At 43.1% G+C, this 23,225-nt stretch overlaps 2 protein-coding genes across 2 annotated transcripts in view; both read left to right on the top strand.

The window, feature by feature from the left end:
- The first annotated feature begins 1,692 nt into the window (after positions 1 to 1,692).
- Positions 1,693 to 14,666, top strand: LOC112433285 (tripartite motif-containing protein 16-like). The gene is made up of 3 exons (XM_024801539.2): positions 1,693 to 1,959; positions 11,154 to 11,240; positions 11,728 to 14,666. The coding sequence occupies exons 1-3, from the start codon at positions 1,719 to 1,721 to the stop codon at positions 13,545 to 13,547; spliced, it is 2,148 nt and encodes a 715-aa protein (XP_024657307.2). The 5' UTR covers positions 1,693 to 1,718; the 3' UTR covers positions 13,548 to 14,666.
- Positions 14,667 to 14,797: 131 nt separating this feature from the next.
- The window catches only part of LOC112431537 (uncharacterized), a 28,454-nt gene continuing 20,026 nt past the window's right edge, over positions 14,798 to 23,225 (top strand). The window contains exons 1-4 of the mRNA XM_076876990.1: positions 14,798 to 15,303; positions 16,334 to 16,595; positions 17,298 to 17,443; positions 18,709 to 18,987. Coding sequence (XP_076733105.1) covers positions 18,741 to 18,987 — 247 coding nt within the window. The 5' untranslated portion in view covers positions 14,798 to 15,303; positions 16,334 to 16,595; positions 17,298 to 17,443; positions 18,709 to 18,740. The remainder of the gene's footprint in view (positions 15,304 to 16,333; positions 16,596 to 17,297; positions 17,444 to 18,708; positions 18,988 to 23,225) is intronic.

Genomic DNA, 23,225 nt, shown 5'->3' on the forward strand with positions numbered 1-23,225 from the left:
CAGAAGATGGAAACAAGTCCAATACATGTCTGACTTGTTTTGGAAAAGATGGGTGAAGGAATACCTACTACAGGAACGTCAGCGATGGATTGGAGTAAAAAGGAACCTCATCGTGGGAGATCTGGTTCTCATCATGGACAGTTCGGCACCTCGAAACTCTTGGCCAATGGGACGTGTGATAAAGACTTTTCCTGACCGAAGAGGATTCGTTCGTCAAGTTCGGATTAAAACTCAGACTAGTTGCCTGGATCGACCTATTACCAAACTGTGTCTACTGCTGGAGGCAGATCACAGTTAAAGACTTCTGGGTCCAATTATCAGACTTTGATTGTATTTGGACATAAAATGTCTCTCATTTTTCTTTAAAGATAGACTTTAAGATTACCTATAGGATTCCTGCGGGTAATATTGAAATACAGTAAATGCTTGACTTTTCTCTGCATGTTTTATGTCTCCTACTTGGTTAATTATGGGTAATTATTAGAAGGGATACTAATAATTAGGGGCTGGTGTGTAGGAGCCATAATTGAATGTATTGAATTTTGATGATCACTGGGTTTTTATTTGTTTGGTTGTTATGGGAGTCACGTGGGTGCTAGCGGTGACATAAATGGGCGTTGTCACTCTGTCATTCACGGGTTTTGATTTTGACAGAGAGGAGGGCTGGGTAGCCGTAGTTTTTGTTGACCGCTGCACTACATGTTTCGCTTCGTTATATTAGAGCCTGTGATGTTGTAAGAGTTTGAATCAGGAGCCGATGATACTACTCTGTAAACTCTCAAAGCACTTTAATTAAACGAGCAAACAATTCCATCTCTCGCATTATTGCGTAACTTTGACAGCGCGTCAGGCAAATAGGCAGGCTCCATCCCCGGCCTGTAGCGACTGTGGAAGTCGCTACAATGTTCTTTATTTATTTATCTGGTAAAAAGTCTCATTGACTTTAAAATGTCTTTTTCAAAAGAGATCTGGCCAAGACCAGAAGCTCCAGTTTTCTCTGCTTCTGTTTGCAGCAGAGCAAAAAGGACAGAGAGCAAGGGACGAGAGAAGACACGAGACAAAGACATGAACGGGACCAAATACTAACCAAGACAACCTAAACAACAAATACTGAATAAATTCAAGAGCGTAAGCCCTTGAATTCTGATTTAATAAAGTAAATCAGAATACTTTATTAATCCTGAAGGATTAATAAAGTATTCTGATTCTGATAACTAGGAAACATAAGATACACAGAGAACAGAATAATGATTAAACAAGACTCAAAAAACCAAACACAAAACACTGGGTCAACGACCCAGGTACCCTAACAGCCGAGGGAAAAGATGACCTCCTATTCACATCAGTATGGTATATTTTACTCCCATATCACTACTCAAAGATCATATTTTATTGTTGTAGGTTGTGGAGGTGACACACACACAAGCTGTAGTTCAACAATGACTTCATTCCTCTATTGACCTATAAAGAGGTCTTGTTACATAAGATTAAAGCTGGAAACTGACACACATAAGCCCAAACACATTGTGTTATTGTGGACGTTGAAGTCACTGCATGTGTTTTTCATGAAGATTAAACTTTCCTGTGCTGTTGGTTCTTTGTTTAATTCTGTTGATTCTTACTTTTTTGTTCCTAAAGTTTAGTTTAAACTAAACCTAGTGTTCACATTTCCCCTGTCTCGTGTAGTCAATTAGGATCAGCTGTGTCTTTGCCATTCCATGTCTCCCCCTGTGTGTATTTATACTATGTGTCCTCGTGTGCTCCTCGCCGGTTCATCTGTGTTTTTTCCTGCATCATTCTGTGTCGTCTCCCTGCATCTCCATTTTAGGTTTCAGTTCTGTGTTGTGTTAGTTTTTTCCAGTTTAGGTTTCACCTCCTGCTGGCCTCCTTCGCCCGTTCCTAGATGCCCCTGGTCTCATATCGCACTGGACTTCATCACTGGTCTCCCACCATCCTCAGGTAACAGTTATTCTGACCATCATCGATCGGTTCTCCAAAGCTGTGCATTTCATTGCTCTGCCTAAGCTCCCATCAGCTCTGAACACCAGCCAGATTCTTACACAGCATGTGTTCACGTTCTGGGTTTGGAGAGAGTTTTGCAAGGAACTAGGGGCTCAAGTCAGCTTACCATCCGGTTTCCATCTCAAACTAATGGGCAAATGGAACAGGCAAGCCACCTTGGCTCAGGCGATTAGAGGATCATCAGGGGGTCCTTTTGTCCCTCTGTGGGGGGATACTCCCACTAGTTTTAAATCTGGGACTCCCCACCATTTGATCTTAGAACTGAAGAAGCTTCTCGGATGAGAGGTGATGAGAGGTGAAAAGTCTTGTTGAGACTAGTAGTTAAACATATGCCATTTTATGACCAGTAGTCAATGTAGTAAATTAGCTTAACAGCTGTAGGCCATATATTATCCTTTAGTTCTAATGGTGTGCTATGTATGTAGTTTAGTCTCTATTATACTCTTGAATAAAAGAAACATAATCATTTGTAGTTCATTAGACAAAGTGTGCATTACTCTGTATCCTTGATCAGCTGTGAATGTCTGACACTGTTTTCTTGAGATGTTTTATTGCTGAATCATGTGAAGAAGGCTGTAAGAGGGAGACTAGGTGTCTGGGCAGAAGAGATAAAACCACATTCCTTACCCCCCTTCCTGCTTCACACAGAAAGACAGGGAGGCAAGGTCAGGAGCCAGGCTCGCTAAGAATTAGAAAAACATGTGAAGATGCAGCTTTTATGACAAAGAGGGGGGCTGTGACTAGCTATAAAAGTCTGTGAAAGTTGCTACCATTTTGAGACATGCTGTCGAACCTCTGCAGGCATCTCTCCCGTCCGGACGTTGTAATGCTCTGACTGTTGAATTGTATGGAAATAAATGATTGTTGATTGAGCATTTATACACCGAGTATTGTCCTTCCTTCAGCCCAAAGATTCAAAGAATTGGGAGATTTCAACAACTTGGTGCCGTGTGACCCGGATCTTTGGTGTGCTGAGGAAGTGGGGCGAGGCGAACGGAAGACCGGTCTAACAACAAAAAGGTAAGCACAGCCTGTTGTATTATACCAAATGTGCATATTGGGCTTTCCAAATTAATCTGTTCGCTGAGTCACATGTATTTTCACAGTAAATTTGTCGGTGTCTGGTTTTTGGCGCAAGATACTAACAACATAAGTTGAGGCTGAATTCCAGTGTGTTAAATAAACTGCTTCTACCGAGAAACTAATAAGACACTACGTTGAGCTAGTTGCAGTAAACTGCTTCTACCGAGAAACTAATAAGACACTACGTTGAGCTAGTTGCAGCCACTTTACCTTCCACATTTAATTTTGTCTAATACTGGCTTCTGTAGCAATAATACGTTAGAATTTCTTCTGAAGACGCGGCCATTAGTCCAGTACATTGAAGTCGAGGTTTGTTTATTTTGTTTATGGTGTCAGTGACGTCCTGGCTTTTGCCGGCTATGAAATAGAAGTTGATTTAAGGAAAAGCAGATGCTGGCTTCACGGTGCAGTTGAACGCTGGCAACGCGAGAGCGAAACACGTCCGTAGGTTTGGTTTATGATACGGCCGTGTTCCGGTGGTGCGGCCGTGAAGTGCAGTAGTGGTTGGTGCTAGTTTTAGTACATTGGATAGAGGTTTGACGGTGGTTTGTGGCGTCAGTCGAGTTTTAAGGGCTGCGGTCATAATACAAAGTAAAATTTTAAGTACATAGAGCAAAACCTGGTTTATGATGTCAGGTATAACTTCGGGGATGCAAGCATCACTTTTATGATGCGACTTTGCCTCGTTGTGGCGGTCATAAGCGCAGAGAAAGGGGTATTTTGGTCTATGGTGCAGTGTGCTTTAAGAAGATCTAATAGTTGAGCTCAGAGGTTTCTGTGTAAAATTCCCGCTGAAGAAAAGTGTTGTGTGTGTGTGTGAAGGCGCGCTCTGAGTGAGAGTGTGTGCGAAGCTGCGAAGCGCGCTCTGGGTGCTGTCTTGTGTGTAAAGCGCGCTCTAGGTGTTGTTTTGAGTGTGAGTGAGGCGCGCTCTGAGTGTGTTTTTTGTGTGAAGTGTGAAGCGTGAACACAGTGACAGTGACGGTTGATGTGTTTGATTAGGAGGACATTAGAGCAAAGACACATTTTAGGATCAAAGGTTGATGCCTAGTGTACCTGTGGAAATAATTTTGCCCTAGGAGTGGCGACCCTCCTGTTCGTGGACGCGCGGCCAGGACCGGCGGCGTCCGGGTGCCGAGGTGGTGACTTGGGGAGGTGAGGGCCCCCGCATAGCTACGGAATAACACTGGGACCGCAGCGTAATCGCGGGTTCACATTTATTCCGGACTAGAACAAGACACATTTTGCGAACAAAGGTTGAGTCTAGATTAGTTAAGAAATAAAAAGGTTAAAATTCCTCGTTTCAGTGGTTAAAATTGTTGTGTGCCTGTCCCCTGACGAGTGTGAAATTAGAATAAAGAGGGAATTTGGAGCCACATAGAGATAGACGGGCATAATTGGGTGTATTACTCTGTGGTGTAAACATTTAAAAAGTATTATAAAAAAAAAAAGGAGAGAGAGGGTGAGAAGTGTGTGGTGGTGTGAATATGTCGGGTCTTAAATCTGACATAGAAAAAGGAGTGATGCAGGGTGAGTGGAAAACTGTTGATGAGCAGGTGAAGGAGTTGTTGCGGGCGCTGAGGGTCATGCGACCTGGCAGCATGGGTGAGAAAAAATCAAAGGCTGCAGCTGTGGCAGCGAAAGTTAAAAAGTTGTGTGATAAGGAAGGAGTGAGAGGAGAAACAAGAGGTTCGTTGGCAAAATTGCTTCTGGGAATAGCACAGAAGCTCCAGGAAGAAGAGCAGGAGATTAGTACGCAGTTAGAGGAGGCCTCTTTCTGGAGCAGGCGGAAACTCGGGAAAAAGTTGCAGGAAATTCAGGAGGAGAAAGCCCGTGTAACGAGGTGGGCTGTGACATGCCAGGGGGTGGAGCACTGGATGAGGGAGAGAAGGGAGGAGCCTGAGAAGCTGATGCTGCCGGCTTCTCCGGTGAAGTCATCGCTCACTGGTTTTCCCCCTCCCTATCAGGCCCCCGCCCCCCTTTACCCTGTGCTGAGGGTGGAGCAGGGCTGTCTCTCTGGTGAGAATGGCCAAGTTTTAGAAGTGACAGGAGGTTATGTGGATTGTGATATATCTAAAGAGCCCAAACGACCTACTCCAGCCCCGAAGAGTGAAAGAATAAAGCAAAGCTCCACTTTTGTTAATGAGGAGGGAGCTTGTGGCGGAGTGCAGTCACCGCCCATGAAACAGTCTCCCCAGCAGGTAGAGACTGAAGAAGAGCGGGCTGTGCGGCTGCTTGAAACAGCTATAATAACTCTAGAGCAGCGTCATCAAATTTCTGATGATGAGGCAGGTAGTGGAGTAGTTGTTGCACCACAGGTTGAGAAAGGTGAGGTGTGCGGGCCCGATGGGGACGCATACGAGGGCTGGTTATCCGGCACACTGGATGATAATACGCCAGTAAGTGTCTGGGAAAAGCAGAAATTAGATGCAGGGCCGGAGCTAGAGGGCCGGGGCCGGAGCTAGAGAAAAATCAGGAAGAGGCAGAGTAGTCAAGCCCAAACCTGCAAACAAACCACACCCCATGACGCGTCGGAGCCAGGAAGATAGGGACACTTTGTCTCTGCCGGGGACATTTCCCCTGGTGGTGACCGCTGGGGGTCACATGAAATACAAACCATACGGGGTGGGAGATGTAACTGCATTGACTGAGTTATTACCTCCTATTACGGACGGAGGTGCGGGGTGGTTGAGAGAGTTTGACAGAGCAACAACAGGTGTTCAACTGGCCCTAGGTGATTTCAGAGCTGTGGTGGCCAGATGTGTCAAAGGCACAGCACTGGATGACATAGAAAAAATAGCAGGTACAGCATTGATGGTTGATAGCACCCCGTTCTGCCGTGTTGTGAATGAAATATCTCATGCATTACGTGAAAAATATCCCACTCCAAATGCTGCTAAGATTTTGAAGTTGTTGTGGAAGCCTGATCAAACGCCAAGGAAGTACATAGAACAGGCTAAAGCCACATGGGCCCTTAACACTGGCCAGCATCCTGGTAGAGAGGGGATGCAACAATTGTGGTTTAGAGACGCTGTGTTAAAAGGTGTGCCCGAAAGGGTCAGAGTGGCGGGGGCGGAGTCTCACGTGTGGGAGAAACATCTGGTGCATCGCCTGCAGACAGCTCATGATGAGGTTATGGCTAAAACTGAGGAGACAGATAACATGAAAGAGCAATTGTTGAAATTACAGCTGGGTGAAATGAGGGGAAAGGCAAATGACAAGAAAAAGGATGAAAAAATAGCAAAAGTAATGGTAGCTCAAGGTTTCCAGCAAATGGGGACTGATGTTGATCCTAATGCATTGCCAGTAGACACACCGGGACCCGCGCGAGGCACAAATTGGGGTGGCCGTGGGGTCGGTAGAGGAAATTGGGGTTCACGTGGTGGTCAACGGGGAGGAGGCGGCGGCATGGGTAGACAAAGGGGTGCGCTTAGAGGTCCGTACGTGCCAGGTACTGTGTGTTTCAACTGTGGTCAGACTGGACATTGGGTTCGAGAGTGCCCAGAACCACCTCAGCAGTTCAATACTAACATGCCACGTTCGGCCAGAAGGGGGCGTGGACAATGGTCGGCCCCCAACTCACAGATGGCTCCTCCAGGCCAGTATTCAGTGGAATACTGGCAGCAGGGACAATACTGACACACCCCACAGAGAGGCCTGGGCATAGGGGGAGGGGCAGACCCCCTGGTGCCACTGAGGGTTCAAGGACGTAACCTGCCCTTTTTAGTGGACACAGGAGCGACGTATTCCACCATTCGTACGGCTCCTGACGACATCCCACTCACAGACACAAAAATCAGTGTTATCGGCTTCTCTGGGGTACCTATGACCTTGCCAGTGACCGTCCCTCTAAAGACGGAGTTAGGACGCCAGTCCTTAACACATTCATACATGATTTCATCACAAGTTCCAGTTAATCTGTTGGGCAGGGACCTGCTCATTAAGCTTGGAGCTACTATCATGTGTGGAGCTGATGGATTAACAGTGACTTTGAAAGATGGCACACAGCTGTCCTGTTTGCAATCAGGAATGAGAGGACAGTGGCTGTTATCTGAGGATTGTGAACGCACAGCGCAGATTTACTGGGCGCGACTGACCACATCAGATGGAATTCTGGCACAGTACCAACTCTGGCGTCCCTGGATAATGTCCATGTCGGTTTACTCACCCTTGCGTGACCCCTACCACGTGACCTTGTTTTACGATCGCGAGCGCACTGAGTGGTTTGAGGAATTGTTTAATGAGTGTTTAGATGAGACAACTTGGGAGCTTAACTCTCAGGACATTTATGTTGGTACAGCTGGAGTGGCAGCGTTTGTTCCACTCCCTGAAGATAAAATGAGTTGGTATAGAATGGGGGATGAAGCGGTTCCCCATGTGTCTTTGGCAGTGCACGAGGGTCATCAAGCAAAAGATTTAGGCCCCATGGTGAGAACAGCCACAAGGGCCACAGATTGGCAACAAACACAACTCACTGATGTCTCATACTCACCCAGTTGTAAAACATATCGAATTTCTGTGACTGCTACTGATCAGAGTGTGTTAGAACACAAACTTTTAAAGCGAACACATGGCAGGGAGAAATCTGATCATGAGGAAGCTGTTAAAGGCTTAACAGAACTCCCAGACACTCTGTGGTCTAAAGGTCCAACTGATGTGGGTTTAACATTTTGTTCACCCGTCACATTTGAGTTAAAGGATGACACCCCTATTTGGCGTTCACAATACAGACACAGCCCAGAGGCAGATAATGGGATTGCAGAAACTATTTCAGGGCTCCTGCAGGTGGGTGTGCTGGAGTCGTCTTCCTCTGCATGGAATACTCCGATCCTCCCAGTTGAAAAGTCAGGCACGGGCAAGTATCGCATGGCACATGACCTTAGGGCAATAAACGCTGTCCTTAAGACACAAACAGTACCTGTACCAAACCCGTACACAGCTCTGACTAATTTATCTCCAGATCAGCGGTGGTTCACATGCATAGATTTGGCAAATGCTTTCTTTTGTCTCCCTCTGCATCCATCCTTAAGAGATATTTTTTCATTTACTTACAGGGGCCAGCAGCTGCGTTACACACGGCTGCCGCAGGGTTTTGCCCTTTCACCTGGCATTTTCAATCAGGTACTTAAAAATGCTCTTTCTCCATGTGTATTACCTGAAGGATGCACACTGATCCAATATGTGGACGATTTGCTGATTGCCGCTAAAACAGCTGATGCTTGTTTTCAAGCGACAATGACTGTGCTTCGTCAGCTGGCTAAAACAGGCTTTAAAGTAAGTAGAGAAAAACTCCAACTTGTCAGAACTGAAGTTACATTTCTAGGTCGTGTGGTGGCGATGCAGACGGTGGGCATGTTGGCGTCCCAGAGGGAAACAATTATGTCACACCCCCAGCCACGTACAGTTAAAGAAATGTTGTCATTTCTTGGGCTCACAGGTTACAGTAGACACTACATTCCTGACTATGTGGGCAAAACCAAACCTTTGAGGGATTTGGTGAAAGAACACGGCATGAGAGATCTCACAGCTAATCTCAACTGGACCACTGAAGCTGAAATGCGGTTCATTGAATTAAAGCAGGCCCTGTCTCGTGCAGCAGATTTGGCAATCCCCGATTATAACTCTGATTTCTCAGTTGATGTTTCTGAAACAAATGGAGTAGTAAATGGTGTGTTGTTTCAGAAAAAAGGGGGAAAGAGACAAGTGCTGATGTATATCAGCATTGGCCTGGATAACACAGAAAAAAGACACCCCATGTGCACACAACATGCAGCAGGGGTAGCAAAAATAATTCAGAAAGTGGCTCACATTGTGAGAGGGCACCCACTGAAAGTGCTCACAACACACAGTGTGGTGGCCTATGTGAACTCACAGGTATTTACAATGACCCCACTGAGACAACAGAGACTGACTAAGATTCTGGAGTCTCCAAACTTGACCTTCACACATGAAGGGATTAACATGGCAGATCAAATGGGGGGGGGGGGGGGACACCTCATGACTGTACACAAATAGTAGAGGTTGAAGAGAAAGTAAGGTCTGATTTGAGAGCAGAACCGGTGAGTGAGGCAGATGATTATTTTACAGATGGATGTTGTTTTAGAGATCCGAGTGAAGGATTGAAAACAGGCTATGCAGTGGTGAAAGGAGTTGGAGACCAGCTGCTGGTGGAGAAATCAGGAACATTAGAAGGGCCTCAGTCAGCACAGAGAGCAGAGCTTATTGCAGTGATAGAAGCTCTGAGATTAGGGAAAGGAAAAAGAGTTAACATTTATACTGACTCAGCATATGTTTTTGGAGCAGCACATGTGGAGCTGGGGCAATGGAGGAGGGCTGGATTCAGAACAGCCACAAATAAACCGATCAAACATGAGGAGGAAATGAGACAGCTGGAGGACGCTCTGAAAGAACCTCTGGAGGTCGCTATCATAAAGTGTAAAGGGCATGACGAGTCTGACACTTGGGTGGCGAAAGGAAACAGAGCAGCCGACGAGGAAGCAAAACGGGCGGCAGGCTATAAGGAAGGAAAACAAATGGTAAGTATGGGTATGGAATGGGGAGACCTGCCAGCCCAACAGCGAGAGGACATCGAAAAGGCGCAAGGAGGAGCCTCACCCGAGGAAAAGGCGGTGTGGCAGGAAAGAGGAGCCGTACAATCAGAAGGATTGTGGAGAGGGCCCGATGGGCGGCCAGTGCTCGCAGCAGAAGTGGCCCAGGAGAAAATCAAAGAAGCTCATGGGCTAGGTCATGTGGGAGTGGCCCAGATGGAAAGGGATTTGTGTCATTGGTGGCATCCCTACATGAAAAACCTGGTAAGGGAACATGTGAGAACCTGCCTGATTTGTGGACAATACAATCCGAAGCCCACCGTGAAACCAGAAATGGGTAAGTTTCCTTTGCCAGAAAGACCAGACCAGGAAATTGTGATTGATTACACTGACATGATAACCACTGTTCGAGGGTTTAGATATCTGTTGGTGTGTGTGGATGGTCTGACTGGCTGGCCAGAGGCGTGGCCAACGCGCAGAGAGGATAGTAAAACAGTGATCAAATGTCTGGTGAATTATTATGTCCCCTGGCATGGATTCCCAGAGAAGGTAAGATCAGATAATGGCACTCACTTTAAAAATCGAGATCTCGCTGAGGTGGAATGTATGTTGGGGTTGCAACATAGATATGGTACAGTTTACCATCCACAATCTCAGGGAAAAGTGGAAAGAATGAACCAAAATCTTAAAAACAAATTGGCAAAAATCTGTGCACAGACCAACTAGGTGTCTGGGCAGAAGAGATAAAACCACATTCCTTACCCCCCTTCCTGCTTCACACAGAAAGACAGGGAGGCAAGGTCAGGAGCCAGGCTCGCTAAGAATTAGAAAAACATGTGAAGATGCAGCTTTTATGACAAAGAGGGGGGCTGTGACTAGCTATAAAAGTCTGTGAAAGTTGCTACCATTTTGAGACATGCTGTCGAACCTCTGCAGGCATCTCTCCCGTCCGGACGTTGTAATGCTCTGACTGTTGAATTGTATGGAAATAAATGATTGTTGATTGAGCATTTATACACCGAGTATTGTCCTTCCTTCAGCCCAAAGATTCAAAGAATTGGGAGATTTCAACAGTCTTCAAGCAACTTAAACAAGTCCAGACGCTTTTCTTTGCAAGCTGATTTGACTACGATGACCTGGATGACTGAGAACCTTCACAGACATAATAAACACAAAGGTTTTGTTCTATAACATTTTTCTATCATTGCTTTATTATGGATTAGGTGCAAGAGTTGTTAAAATGTATAATTAAATAATAGATGAATTCAATAGCAAACTGTGCCTCGTTCTCAGATGGACAGCAAGTGGAATGTGATAGATGAGATGAGGAGATGGAAGGAAGAAGAGAGGCAAAGAGTGATTCACAGGCAGAGCTTAGTTTATTTCCCAGTTTTGTTGCCTTATGGTTCCAAGCGCCGTGACCAATCTTTGCGTTTTATTATTATCTCATAACACTTGTTTAATCAGCTACCCTCTCTCCTGTGGACTGTTTAATCTCTACAGTCTCAGATCAACACAGCCCTGCCCTCCAGCACTATCAGCAGCAAGAGCAGAAGCAACCCCCCAAACAGCAACATTGTACCCCATCAGGTAAAAAATGGGCTACGTTTGCTTTGCATTGTGCCCACCTGATGACAGTGATGTAGTGTGATGTGATTCCATATTAGATTCTTGATGAATGTGGGTTGTTGTTCTTCAGCCTGCTTCTATGTGCCCTTTTTAACTGTGAGCACCCGCCCCTTTAAACATCTCTGCACTGCCCTGACTAAATGTATATATAAACTGTCTCTATGGTTTACAGTCTGAGTCTGACAAGCTGTCAGCTGTTCATTTCTGCTATTTGAATTGTTAAAAGAAACAAACTATTCATTTAGCAGATTAACAAAAAGAATAGAGAGGCATCCAGTTATTGACATTTATATTATTTAGTTAAAGGTTTGAACAGAAAACAATTAAACACAGAGCCTCTTCCTGCTTTCTGGAATGAATCACAGCATGAAAACCCTTCCTCTTCTTCCTGCTCTCTAGCTAAGCACCTCCTGTCTGTCCATATCGTTCTGTGTTCCCTCCCCTTTAGATCTACATTATGAAGATGGGTGTAACCAACATGTGTTAGAGCTGGCAGGCCCCATTCACAGCAGCAACACTTGTTGTTCAGATCAGACCAGTTTCTATATTAAGGAAGTGAAACTCACACAGTCACTGACACTGAGAGGAGAAATGGCGCAGAAAAGTGTTCAGCTGGACCGAGAAACCTTCTCTTGTTCGATCTGTTTGGATCTACTGAAGAATCCGGTGACTATTCCCTGTGGACACAGCTACTGCATGAAGTGTATTGAAAGCTTCTGGGATGAAGAGGAAAAGAAGAAAATCTACAGCTGCCCTCAGTGCAGACAGACTTTCACAGCGAGGCCTGTCCTGGTGAAAAACACCATGTTAGCAGTTTTAGTGGAGCAGCTGAAGAAGACTGGACTCCAAGCTGCTCCTGCTGATCACTGCTATGCTGGACCTGAAGATGTGGCCTGTGATGTCTGCACTGGAAGAAAAATGAAAGCCTTCAAGTCCTGTTTAGTCTGTCTGGCATCTTACTGTGAGAAACACCTTCAGCCTCATTATGATTCACCTACATTCAAGAAACACAAGCTGGTGGAGCCCTCCAAGAAGCTCCAGGAGAACATCTGCTCTCGTCATGATGAGGTGATGAAGATGTTCTGCCGTACTGATCAGCAGAGTATCTGTTATCTCTGCCCTGTGGATGAACATAAAGGCCACGACACAGTCTCAGCTGCAGCAGAAAGGACTGAGAGGCAGAGAGAGCTGGAGGTGAGTCGACAAAACATCCAGCAGAGAATCCAGGACAGAGAGAAAGATGTGAAGCTGCTTCAACAGGAGGTGGAGGCCATCAATCAGTCTGCTGATCAAACAGTGGAGCACAGTGAGAAGATCTTCACTGAGCTGATCCATCTCATCCAGAAAAGAAGCTCTGATGTGAAGCAGCAGATCAGATCCCAGCAGGAAACTGAAGTGAGTCGAGTCAAAGAGCTTCAGGAGAAGCTGGAGCAGGAGATCACTGAGCTGAAGAGGAAAGATGCTGAGCTGAAGCAGCTCTCACACACAGAGGATCACATCCAGTTTCTACACAACTACCCCTCACTGTCAGCACTCAGTGAGTCTACAGACTCATCCAGCATCAATATCCGTCCTCTGAGCTACTTTGAGGATGTGACAGCAGCTGTGTCAGAGGTCAGAGATAAACTACAGGACATTCTGAGAGAGGAATGGACAAACATCTCACTGACAGTCACTGAAGTGGATGTTTCACTGTCACAACCAGAGCCAAAGACCAGAGCTGGATTCTTAAAATATTCATGTGAAATCACACTGGATCCAAACACAGCACACAAACAGCTGTTATTATCAGAGGGGAACAGAAAAGCAACATTTATGGAACAACAACAGTCTTATTCTGATCATCCAGACAGATTCACTGACATGTGTCAGGTCCTGAGTCGAGAGAGTCTGACTGGACGTTGTTACTGGGAGGTGGAGTGGAGAGGGGCAGAAGTTTATGTAGCAGTCGCATACAAGAATATCAGCAGAGAAGGATGGGGTTATGAATGTGTTTTTGGATATAATGACAAATCTTGGTCATTATATTGTGACAACAACAGATATATATTTTGGTACAACAACATCCAAACTCGTGTCTCAGGTCCTCGTTCCTCCAGAGTAGGAGTGTACCTGGATCACAGAGCAGGTATTTTGTCCTTCTACAGCGTCTCTGAAACCATGACTCTCCTCCACAGAGTCCAGACCACATTCACTCAGCCGCTCTATGCTGGACTGTTGGTTTACGATGATTATGGAGCCACTGCTGAGTTGATTAAAGTGAAATAGACTGAAGTCTTTCATATTGTTGTAAGTTTAAATCTGTATTTTAGTTCCCTTTTAGTTTCTCTCCATCATTATTGTGGTATTTATGTGCTGCACATAAATCAGATGTCAGTCAAACATTATGGGCAGTACCTCGACATCTTCAACATGTTGTCTTGATGTTTTTACGTTTTATAGGTGGAGCTCTTTCCTGTGTCTGTTCAGCCATGGAGACTATCAATGCTTATGGATATTTTTATTTGAAAAATTTCTCCACATGACAACATAAACTTCTCTATCTTCTAAATGTTTACTGAATATTTTTCTTAGGTATTTGTATGTTGTTGTTTCTCTTCACTGATCTTAACAGAGAAGTCTACAGACCTTCCTTTATCACACAGATTTTATTCTCATTTGTACATTTATAAAGAAAACAATTAATTACAGAGCAATAAGAAATTTTAAGAAAGTGCACTATATCATAATTTATAGTAAAGTGTATTAAAGCATCGTTAGTTAGTCACTTATTTAGTTTGGAGCTGTATCATCTGACACTGTAGAAACATTTCCTCCAGCTTCAGCACAGAATGTTAAAAACAGAACTATTAATGAGAACAAACAGTAGGAACACAGTATCAGCAAACATCATGGCTTAAAATGGAGAGTAAAAATCTAAAAAGAAATAAACAAATTAGTAAAAAGGATTTCCTGTTGACATGTTATTGGTCCTATCTTGTCTGCAGCACCTCCAGGATGCTTCTTATATGTTTCTGGTTATTTTTGCACCAATTTTAGTTTTTGTCAGTAGGAAGTTCAAGTTCAACTCAGTGTGTTTGTTTGTTTTTTTTTTCAAACTGATGCCTGACCTTGAACACCAAACATCTGTCAATAAAGCAATGATATAAAATGCTTATATTAGTACTGAAAAACTGCATATCCACTTTACAAATATAAATAATGATATAAATCCACAGCTGAACTGGAGGAGCAGCTGATCTAGTTCACTCATGTGTTTCTGGACTAAGAGTTGGAGCAAATACCTTATGATTCAGTGATGTTTGTTTTTGTTAAATATTTTGTAGATCCAAGAGTGAGTTTGACTCATGATGATGATGTTCCGAATTAAACAAAGTTGGTCACAAATTCTTCAAAGCTGTTTATTAAGAATATATTCACTTGGACTCATGAGACAGGCTTGTGATCCAAGGGAGCCATCAACTGGACAATTACTGACATGACAACAAAAAAGCTAAGTACAGAGGGGGGAACAGAGGTGAAAATACTTGCTTTAAAGGATTGTAATGTTTCCTTTTAAAATAAGTCTCTAAGGTCAGACAAAGGGACAGAAACTCATAGCTTTCTACCAGCCCAATGACAAAACTATAAGTTGTTTTTTAACATCTACTTTTTCATCTATTTGGCAGTCACAGTGAAAAGTATAAACATTGGCACGCTTTGTCTTGTGATTCTGCTGTTCGTAAAAAATGACCATGCGCAAAGTACCAGACTTTAAGGCTTTGACTTGATGCCAATGGCCTGAGGAGGACAGTATTACCCTTGGACATGTGTAGTCTGCCGTCTACTCAATAGAAGAACAAGAAGCGCGGAAATGGCACAACTGTCTTCAGTTTCTGGGAGAGTTTAACAATGAGAGACTGATGATGCAGAAGAAATCTCCGTGGTTAAAAACATTAAAAACAGTCGTCCAGGATGATGAGATCCGCCACTGGCTCAGACTGCTGTATATCAGCCGGAGACCCGAGATGAAGTCACGCAGCAGGTATGTAAAACTGTGATGTTCTCAATGAACTAACACAGGAACGATCTGAGCTCAGTCTGTAAGCTAACAGGCTAAAATCAGAGAGCAGCTAATCAAACAAGTGCGTCCGTTTTTTTTAAAGGTCAACTTTTAACAATAGACTTTCATGAGACACATCAAAACCAAACAGGGAGGGAAAGCTTCGGTTTTCTGCACTGTGCCACAGTTCGCTGTCTGCTTCGGTTCACGACGCCTCACTCCGGGGCTACAGACAGTTCTCTGCCGCCTGTGGTGCTCCTCACCTCCGTCTGCACCCACAGACTTCCCGAGGTGGAGGCAGGCCGGCAGGGACTTTGAGAGATGGGCTTTACTTTTAAAAATAGCCCTTAATCAGGGTCTAACTCACTAAAAGATGGCCACATGTCTCTCTCCAACTTAATCTCTTTCTTTTAAGTAATTGTTTTTCATTGAAATGAAATTAATTGTTCAATAAAATGATTACATTTATAATTGAATTCAAGTTAAATGAATCAAGGTGATTTTGACTTTGCTAGTTAACAGGAAGAGAAACAAACTTACACAGGATAAAATGAAATTTGGACCCAGCAGAAAAAGTCAGATCACAGACAAACAGAAACATTCCTCTTTGGCTAAAATAAAATGCAGATTATTGCTCATCTGCAGTTTTAATCATGGTGAATAATTTATGATTCAGCCAAGTAAGATTCTTCTGTGTGGAGGTTTTTCCCCTGTCAAAAGGCATTGACCATTACCTTCATCTAAACATGGAATTTAAGTCATGTAGTTGCCGTTGTTTGTTTTTAAAGAGGTCATAATATTTTTGTGATGGTAGAAATTTATCTTCAAAGTAATAGTTATAAAGTGAATTAATAAGACTTTCCAACAAAGAGAGGGAGTCACATGGTGCTTCTGAAACATTTGTACAAACCTCTCTCACATATGTGAGCAACATGCTCACAGTGTACAGCCCTGCTGACTGAGGCTGCACCTTTACCTGTCTAATCTTTTTCTTTTTACTTTGTTCCTCAAGTCCCACATCAACATGAAGTGTAAGGAGGAGGAAGATCTGGCTGGCCAGCAGGTCTGGAAGCAGGAGAGGAACTTCAATCTGGACCAGGAGGACACAGATCCCCCACAGATCAAAGAGGAACAGGAGGAACTCTGCATCAGTCAAGAGGGAGAACAGCTTGTAGTGAAACACGAGGATGAAGGCATCGTCGTCTGGAGCGGGGAAGAGCGGCTCAGACAGCTGCATAACATCTGGAAACCTGAGAAAGATTTACAGACCAGCGGTAAAACTGTAATGGCTTTTCTGAAGTGTTAACATTAATATTAAACCTACAGTTTGTATCAGTCAGATCTATTTAATGTGTATTCGTGAAAACATGACAGGGAGTTTTAAATGGACTGGTTCTTATATAGCGCTTTTCTACTCAATCTTGAGCACTCAAAGCGCTTTACAAAACTTGTGCATTCACCCACTCACTCCCATTCGCACAAGCACATTTTTCTTAGTGCTTTCTACCAACATTCAGACACACATTCCACAGATCAAAGAGCAACTTGAGGCAACTTGGAGTTAGTATCTTGCCCAAGGATATTTGAAATGCAGACTAGGTGAAGCCGGGAATCGAACCGATCAGTAGATGATCTGCTCTACCGCCTGAGCTACAGCCACCCCCAATAGTGAAGATTATTTTGAAAAATATCAAGATGTAGATCAGTTTCGAGATCAACTCCAAAATAGATCATCAGTCAGTCAGTAATAAGTGAGTTCTTTTTTGTTTGAAAGGTTTTTTTTACTCTTAATGTTGCTGAAAAATGTCAGAACTCAAGTTCTCATTTGCATCAGAGTGCACAAATAACTTCATTTTTACACACTTTTAATTTCACCTGCAAATGTGAGCAACATGCCCTCATTACAGACTTTAACTAAAACTTTATCTTCTCAGAAGTGTTTTTCTATAATTACATTTTTTTTATTGTTCGTTTAGAAGCAATAGTGGAGAGACCGGCTGACTGCTGCAGAAGAAATCTGCTCTGAGGTTAACAGAACGTCTGATCGTCCAGTATGAGATCAACCTTCAGCAGAGACTGCTGGATATCAGCCGGAAACCCGAGATAAAGTTACGCATAACAGGTAAAACTGCGATGGTCTCAGTGGACTAACACAAGAATACAACTCATGTAGGACCTGATCAGAGCTCAGCTTGTAGGCTAACATACTGAAATCAGGGAGCGGCTAATCACACAAGTGCGTCTCTTTTTTACGGTAAACTTTTAGCATTAAACAAACCTTGAGACCGAGAGAAAGTGCCTTTATAGAAGATTTATTTAGAAGATTAAGATAAAGGAGGCAGGGAGGGAAAGCTTCTGTTTTCTGCACTGTGCCACAGTTCGCTGTCTGCTTCGGCTCTCTGACCCTCACTCCGGGGCTACAGACAGTCCTCTGCCGCCTGTGGTGCTCCTCACCTCCGTCTGCACCCACAGGCTTCCCGAGGTGGAGGCAGGCCGGCAGGGACTTTGAGAGATGGGCTTTACTTTCAAAAATACCCCTTAATCAGGGTCTAACCCTACAAGACCATCGTGCCTCCCCCACCATCCTCACCTCATGTTAAAATGTATATTTTTCAACTGAATTATATTTGGGTTCAAGAAAATGATGAAGTTTTTAAAATAACTTTGTAATGTTCTAATAAACAGTCTTAACTCGAACTAAATCAGCTCAAATCTCACAGATGTCAGTGTTATTCACAAAGCATGGAAACATAGTTGTTAGTTTTGAATGCAGCCACAGCAGGCAAACTATGGCTGCATGCTCCAAAGAACAGGAGCACAGTAACTGAACACACTCTTAGCACACTTACATCTGATTTTGGGAACAGTTAACAGATCTGAACCTGATGACCTGAGAGGTTTAACTGGGTCAAAGGTCGAGAGCCAATTGAGAACTGTCCAGTTAAACCAACTAAATGATGAAACCTTTGATTTAAAATGTCATGATCAACAGTATCAAAGGCAGCAATGAGATCAAATAGAACTAAGACTGAAACTCTGAGTCCCTAATAATCTTCAGATCACTGATGACTTTAGTTGGGTTGATTCTGTGCAATGACTGGCTGTGAAACCTGACTGGTACTTATCTGCTATGGCACTGTGAGATTTTCAGTTTAATCTACAACAATGACAAACATTTACTTGCAGCGTGAAGCTGGCAGCAGCTACCTGAATGATTTGTACTCTGAACTTTCCTAATAAGAGTATCAGAGCTCGAGAGTAACTTACACTTTCATTTTTCACATTTGTACAGTTTAAATTTCACTCACATATGAGGACATGCTCAGAGTGGACTATATTTGCTCAGATGTGTTTTCCTGTCATCACATTATTAACCTTTTTCCTCAGTGACCCTTTGTTCCTCAAGATCTCCCCCTAACATGAAGTGTGAGGAAGAGGAGGGCCTGTATGACCAGCAGGTCTCCAACCAGGAGAGGAACTCCAGTCTGGACCAGGAGGGCCCAGATCCTCCACAGATCAAAGAGGAAGAGGAGGAACTCTGCATCAGCGATGACGTAGAAAAGATTGTACTCAAACAGGAGGATGAAGGCCTCATCTGGACTGAAGAAGAGCAGCTCAGACAGCTGGATAACATCTGGAAACCTGAAATGAACTTACACAGCAGGGGTATGTAAAACCGTAATGGTCTTACCTAAAAATTAATATGACTTTAATTCATTCAATAAAGATATTTTGGAAACACATCAGAGTTCTTCAAGGCCAGTGTTTAAATAAACTCAGCTGATTGTTAGTCGAGGTTTTCTGAGAGCTTCGCTGCTTTTTATCCCCATATTTTAATCCTACTTTTAAATTTCCCCTTCTGTCTGATGTTTGTCTTATCATTTACATAAACATCTTTCCAACAGTAATTGGTGGACAAACTGTGATTGGTGCATAGAAATTTACTAACGTGTTAGAAGTGAGTGCATGAAATCTTATTTTAACAGTTTCCAGGTCTGGGTAAATGATATGATGATATTTCGGATGATATTTTGATTAAACTCTGTTGTAGAGTTGGAAATGGACAGCTGTAGACACCACTGCCGAGTAGTCATTCTTGTTATACTTCTATATTTATCTATGTTGGGGGAAAACTCTGTAAAAGACCCAGGAGAAATAAAGACACAATGAGACAAGATCACTTTTTATGCTTTAACGTGCACACGGGTAAGCTGTTCAGAACAACTCACACCGTGTACAGAGGCTGGGCACTTTTTATAGGAAAGACAGTGAGAACAGGATAAGAAAATACAAAACAAATAAAATAAACAACTCCATATGTGGCGCTAGTCTCGTCAGCAGAGAGCTGGGAGAAGGCTGTGAGAGATAAAACAATCTAAAACAATATGTCCCAAAACAGTATGTCTTTGCTGAGAAAGTCTAAAAAGATAATTCTAAACTAATCTAACCATAGACAAAAGGGCATGCTTGCACATTTAAAAGAAGGTAAAGAAACATAGAATCATTTTTCCTGTAACATTCCCTCCTGTTTTAACTTATTTTAAATGTATACAACAATTGTCTGTGAAGGTTATTTATTAAGTATCTTAAGCAATTTTTAAATTTTCAAAATGTCAGCATAGCAGAAATGGAAATCATTTGGTCTAAAGAATAAAACAAAATAAAATAATAAGAAGAAAAAGAAAAAGAAAATCATAGTAAATGAAATAACAAGTGGAATAAACAAGAAAAAATAATAAAACTAAACTACAAAAAAAATAAATAAATAAAAGGATGAAAACTAAAATGAAAACTTTGTATTTAAAAATGATGAAAACCTAATATGTAAAATGAAAACTTCAAAAAATAAAAGGATGAAAACCTTATATTGTACCTGCATAAACTACTAATGTGTTAATCAGTGCATGATCACTTGAAAAAGGCAGAAGTCATTTTTAATCACCACGTCATTCATTAGCAGTTATTACAAGTTCTCCTCTAACAGAATTGCAACGGGATGCTGTTCTTCTTCAGGCACGGCAACATAAGCAGTCATTGTAGTTGTTATCATCTTTGAAATCATTACTCTTAGACATGGCGGTGTAGCTGCTCCAGATGTGTGGTCAGTGACATATTTTTGCAGAATGGACAAATTCTGCAAAGCTTCATAAATGTCTCCTCCAGTTTCGTATCCATCAGGGATAAAAGTGCAACATGTTTCCCCGATCAGCTTACAAACTCCTCCTTGTGATGCTGTTAGCAGGTCTAGTGTCAGTCTGTTCTGCAGCACCATCGTTCTGATGGCCTGCTGTTCTCCTGCTAAGGCCGTTCCCAGGGCCTTAGTTAAGTTGATGTGTCGTAGCAGAGCATATCGGTTGATTTCCACGTGATCCCGCACCTCGGCAACTCCAATGCCGGGGATCAAGCTCTGTAAGAATTTCACTCCTCCTCAGATGCGAAACTCTGGTTCCTTTACTGCTTGGTGCCGTCCGTGCACATCCTGTCTGGTAATGAGTCTTTGTTTGTAGTATCATTCGGTAGCTGTAGTTGGAGCGACAGTTGAGGCTCATCAGTGTCGCGTTACTGGCACAGGTTTCGTTGAGTGAACAGTCCATACACTTCCTCTCGTTCCTCGGTGGGCAGAAAGTGTATATGTATTTGCATAGCAGTCAGTTTTATTATTCAAGTAAGCTGTAGTGTTCATAAACTGCCACCAGAAATTAGTGGCATAGCCATGGGGAAACTTGGTGTACTTTCCTTTGTCATACAGTGTCTGCCTTTTCTTCATATAGCGTGACTTATTGTCCCTCACGGAAGCAAAGATGAGGAGCCCGGCCATGGTCAGGGCCGCTGCAGTTATTAAGAGCCACCACCTCATGACGACGGGACACACCCTCCTGTCGCGAATAGACCCCCCGGCCAGGAAAGCTGACCCCTCCACCGGGCGAGATCACAACAAGTGGGCAAGCCTGCCGTCAGCTGTGTTTAGATGGCTTCACTTACTGGCTCTGATGGATGCAAGATGGTCGTTCCGCTATTTTGCAAGCTCCAGTTTTTCCTTTGGAGCACTTTGATCAGAACCCAGTCACCGGGCTGTGATCTGCAAGACACTTGATAGACATCATTACATTCTTCGTCATTTACAATCATCTCTTTATTTTCCTACAACTTAGACATACATTTTGCTACTGAAATTGTATCTGCCTTTTTCACTGGGTAGATTTCTGGCCACTTTGAGAATACATCTATAACCACTAGGGTGTATTTTTACCCTTGGCATTCATTTAGCTCAATAAAGTCCATATGGATTGTGTGGTCTCAGATTTCCCTGAGCATTATATTTTTGACACGTCATGCACGTTCTGACAAATTGTTTTGCTGAGGTTTCAAAATTTACAGTGTAGAATTTACAGTGTAGAAATGAGAGTTGACAATACTGGTCAGTCCCCCCGTTGACAAATGCGTACAGCCATGAGTCACTAATGCCGCCATTTTGTGGAGGAATTTTTTTGGCAACACTAGCTTGCCATAACACATCATTAAGTCGTTTGTCAGAACTGCACCGTGTTTTAGCCATTTTGCCTGCTCTGCTGTGCTTGCTGCTTTTGTTCATTTTTCAACACATCCAGTGGAATCTGATGTGTGTTTACTGCCATCAATGTGATGTTTGTCTTTTGTGCCGCCTATTTTGCTGCTCTGTCAGCAAAATTGTTGCCTGTAGTAATGAAAGAGTCAGTAGGCGTTGTAAGAGGTTGGCATGGTGAACCGGTTTTCCAGTTGGTGTAAGCATTCCTCTGTTATGCCAAATTTTTGCAAAATGATGCACAGCAGAGAAAACATACTGGCTGTCTGTATGTATGTTTATTAGTTTGTCTTTGTGTATTTAGCTTTCGCGTATCACAGCTATCAGCTCAGCGCTCTGTGCAGGACATGAAGAAGAAAGTGGTTTTTTCTGGCACTCAGGTGTAATACCAGAAAAGAATGGCATGACTGCTATCTTAAGTTTTGTCAGAGCGTCTCTACCTAGCAAATTTACTGGACACGACGGGTCATATATGCATTTAATAAAGCACCTGCGGCCACTTGCTGTGTGTACTAGTTCTAAAGGGGCAGTTAATTGTTGTACAGTTGTGTGGCCTGAAGCTGACTTTACAACTAATTTGTCCTCTACTCCTACAATCTCGTGGGAAGTGACCTTCCTCTCCACGGTTCTAGCAGGCGTTGTCTCTATGTTATCTGCTGTTTCTGCATGGCTGTCTGCGGCCTTGGTGTTTGTGACTTTGCTCGCCTCTCTGTTCCTGATAGCCACCTACGGATTAGTGTTTTAGTCTGTTGTCAACACGTCAGCCTTATTTCTAAGTTACAGAATGCTTCTTCTCCTTTTTTTTTTTTTTTTTTTTTCTGGTTTGGGAGAATAGATGCAACTCTACATTTTCACTTAAGGCAGTTTTAGATAATTTCTAGTTCTTCAAACAATGCATGGATCTCACACATTTCAAACTTTCAAGTTAGGGTTGTTTCCCATTTATACAAATATATATATATATTTAACTTTGCATTGCTCACAGCTCATAGCTCACAGCTCTAAACCTAGGCATTTTTCAATCATATGCCTAATCACTATGTGTCACTGTGATTCTCAAATATTGTCACAAGTTCGTTTAAATTCGTTTCCAAAACCAACAAAATAATCAAACAAAACCAAAAAACATAAACGTGTCAGGACACAAAAGAAAAAAGAAAAATGCTGCCACCCGAACAAGGCAGAAGTCTGCATATGTTGGCTTGTAATAGCATGCAGCTTGTAACATGGTAGACTAATGTGTCTGTGTTAATTCAGCTCCATATTATTGTGTGAAGTTCCACTGGGTTGGGAGTGGTTTTGTGGTTGTCACATTTTTGGTGAGCCAATGGCTGGAATGAGG

Source organism: Maylandia zebra, linkage group LG18 (genome assembly GCF_041146795.1).
Source record: "Maylandia zebra isolate NMK-2024a linkage group LG18, Mzebra_GT3a, whole genome shotgun sequence".
Taxonomy (NCBI): Eukaryota; Metazoa; Chordata; class Actinopteri; order Cichliformes; family Cichlidae; genus Maylandia; species Maylandia zebra.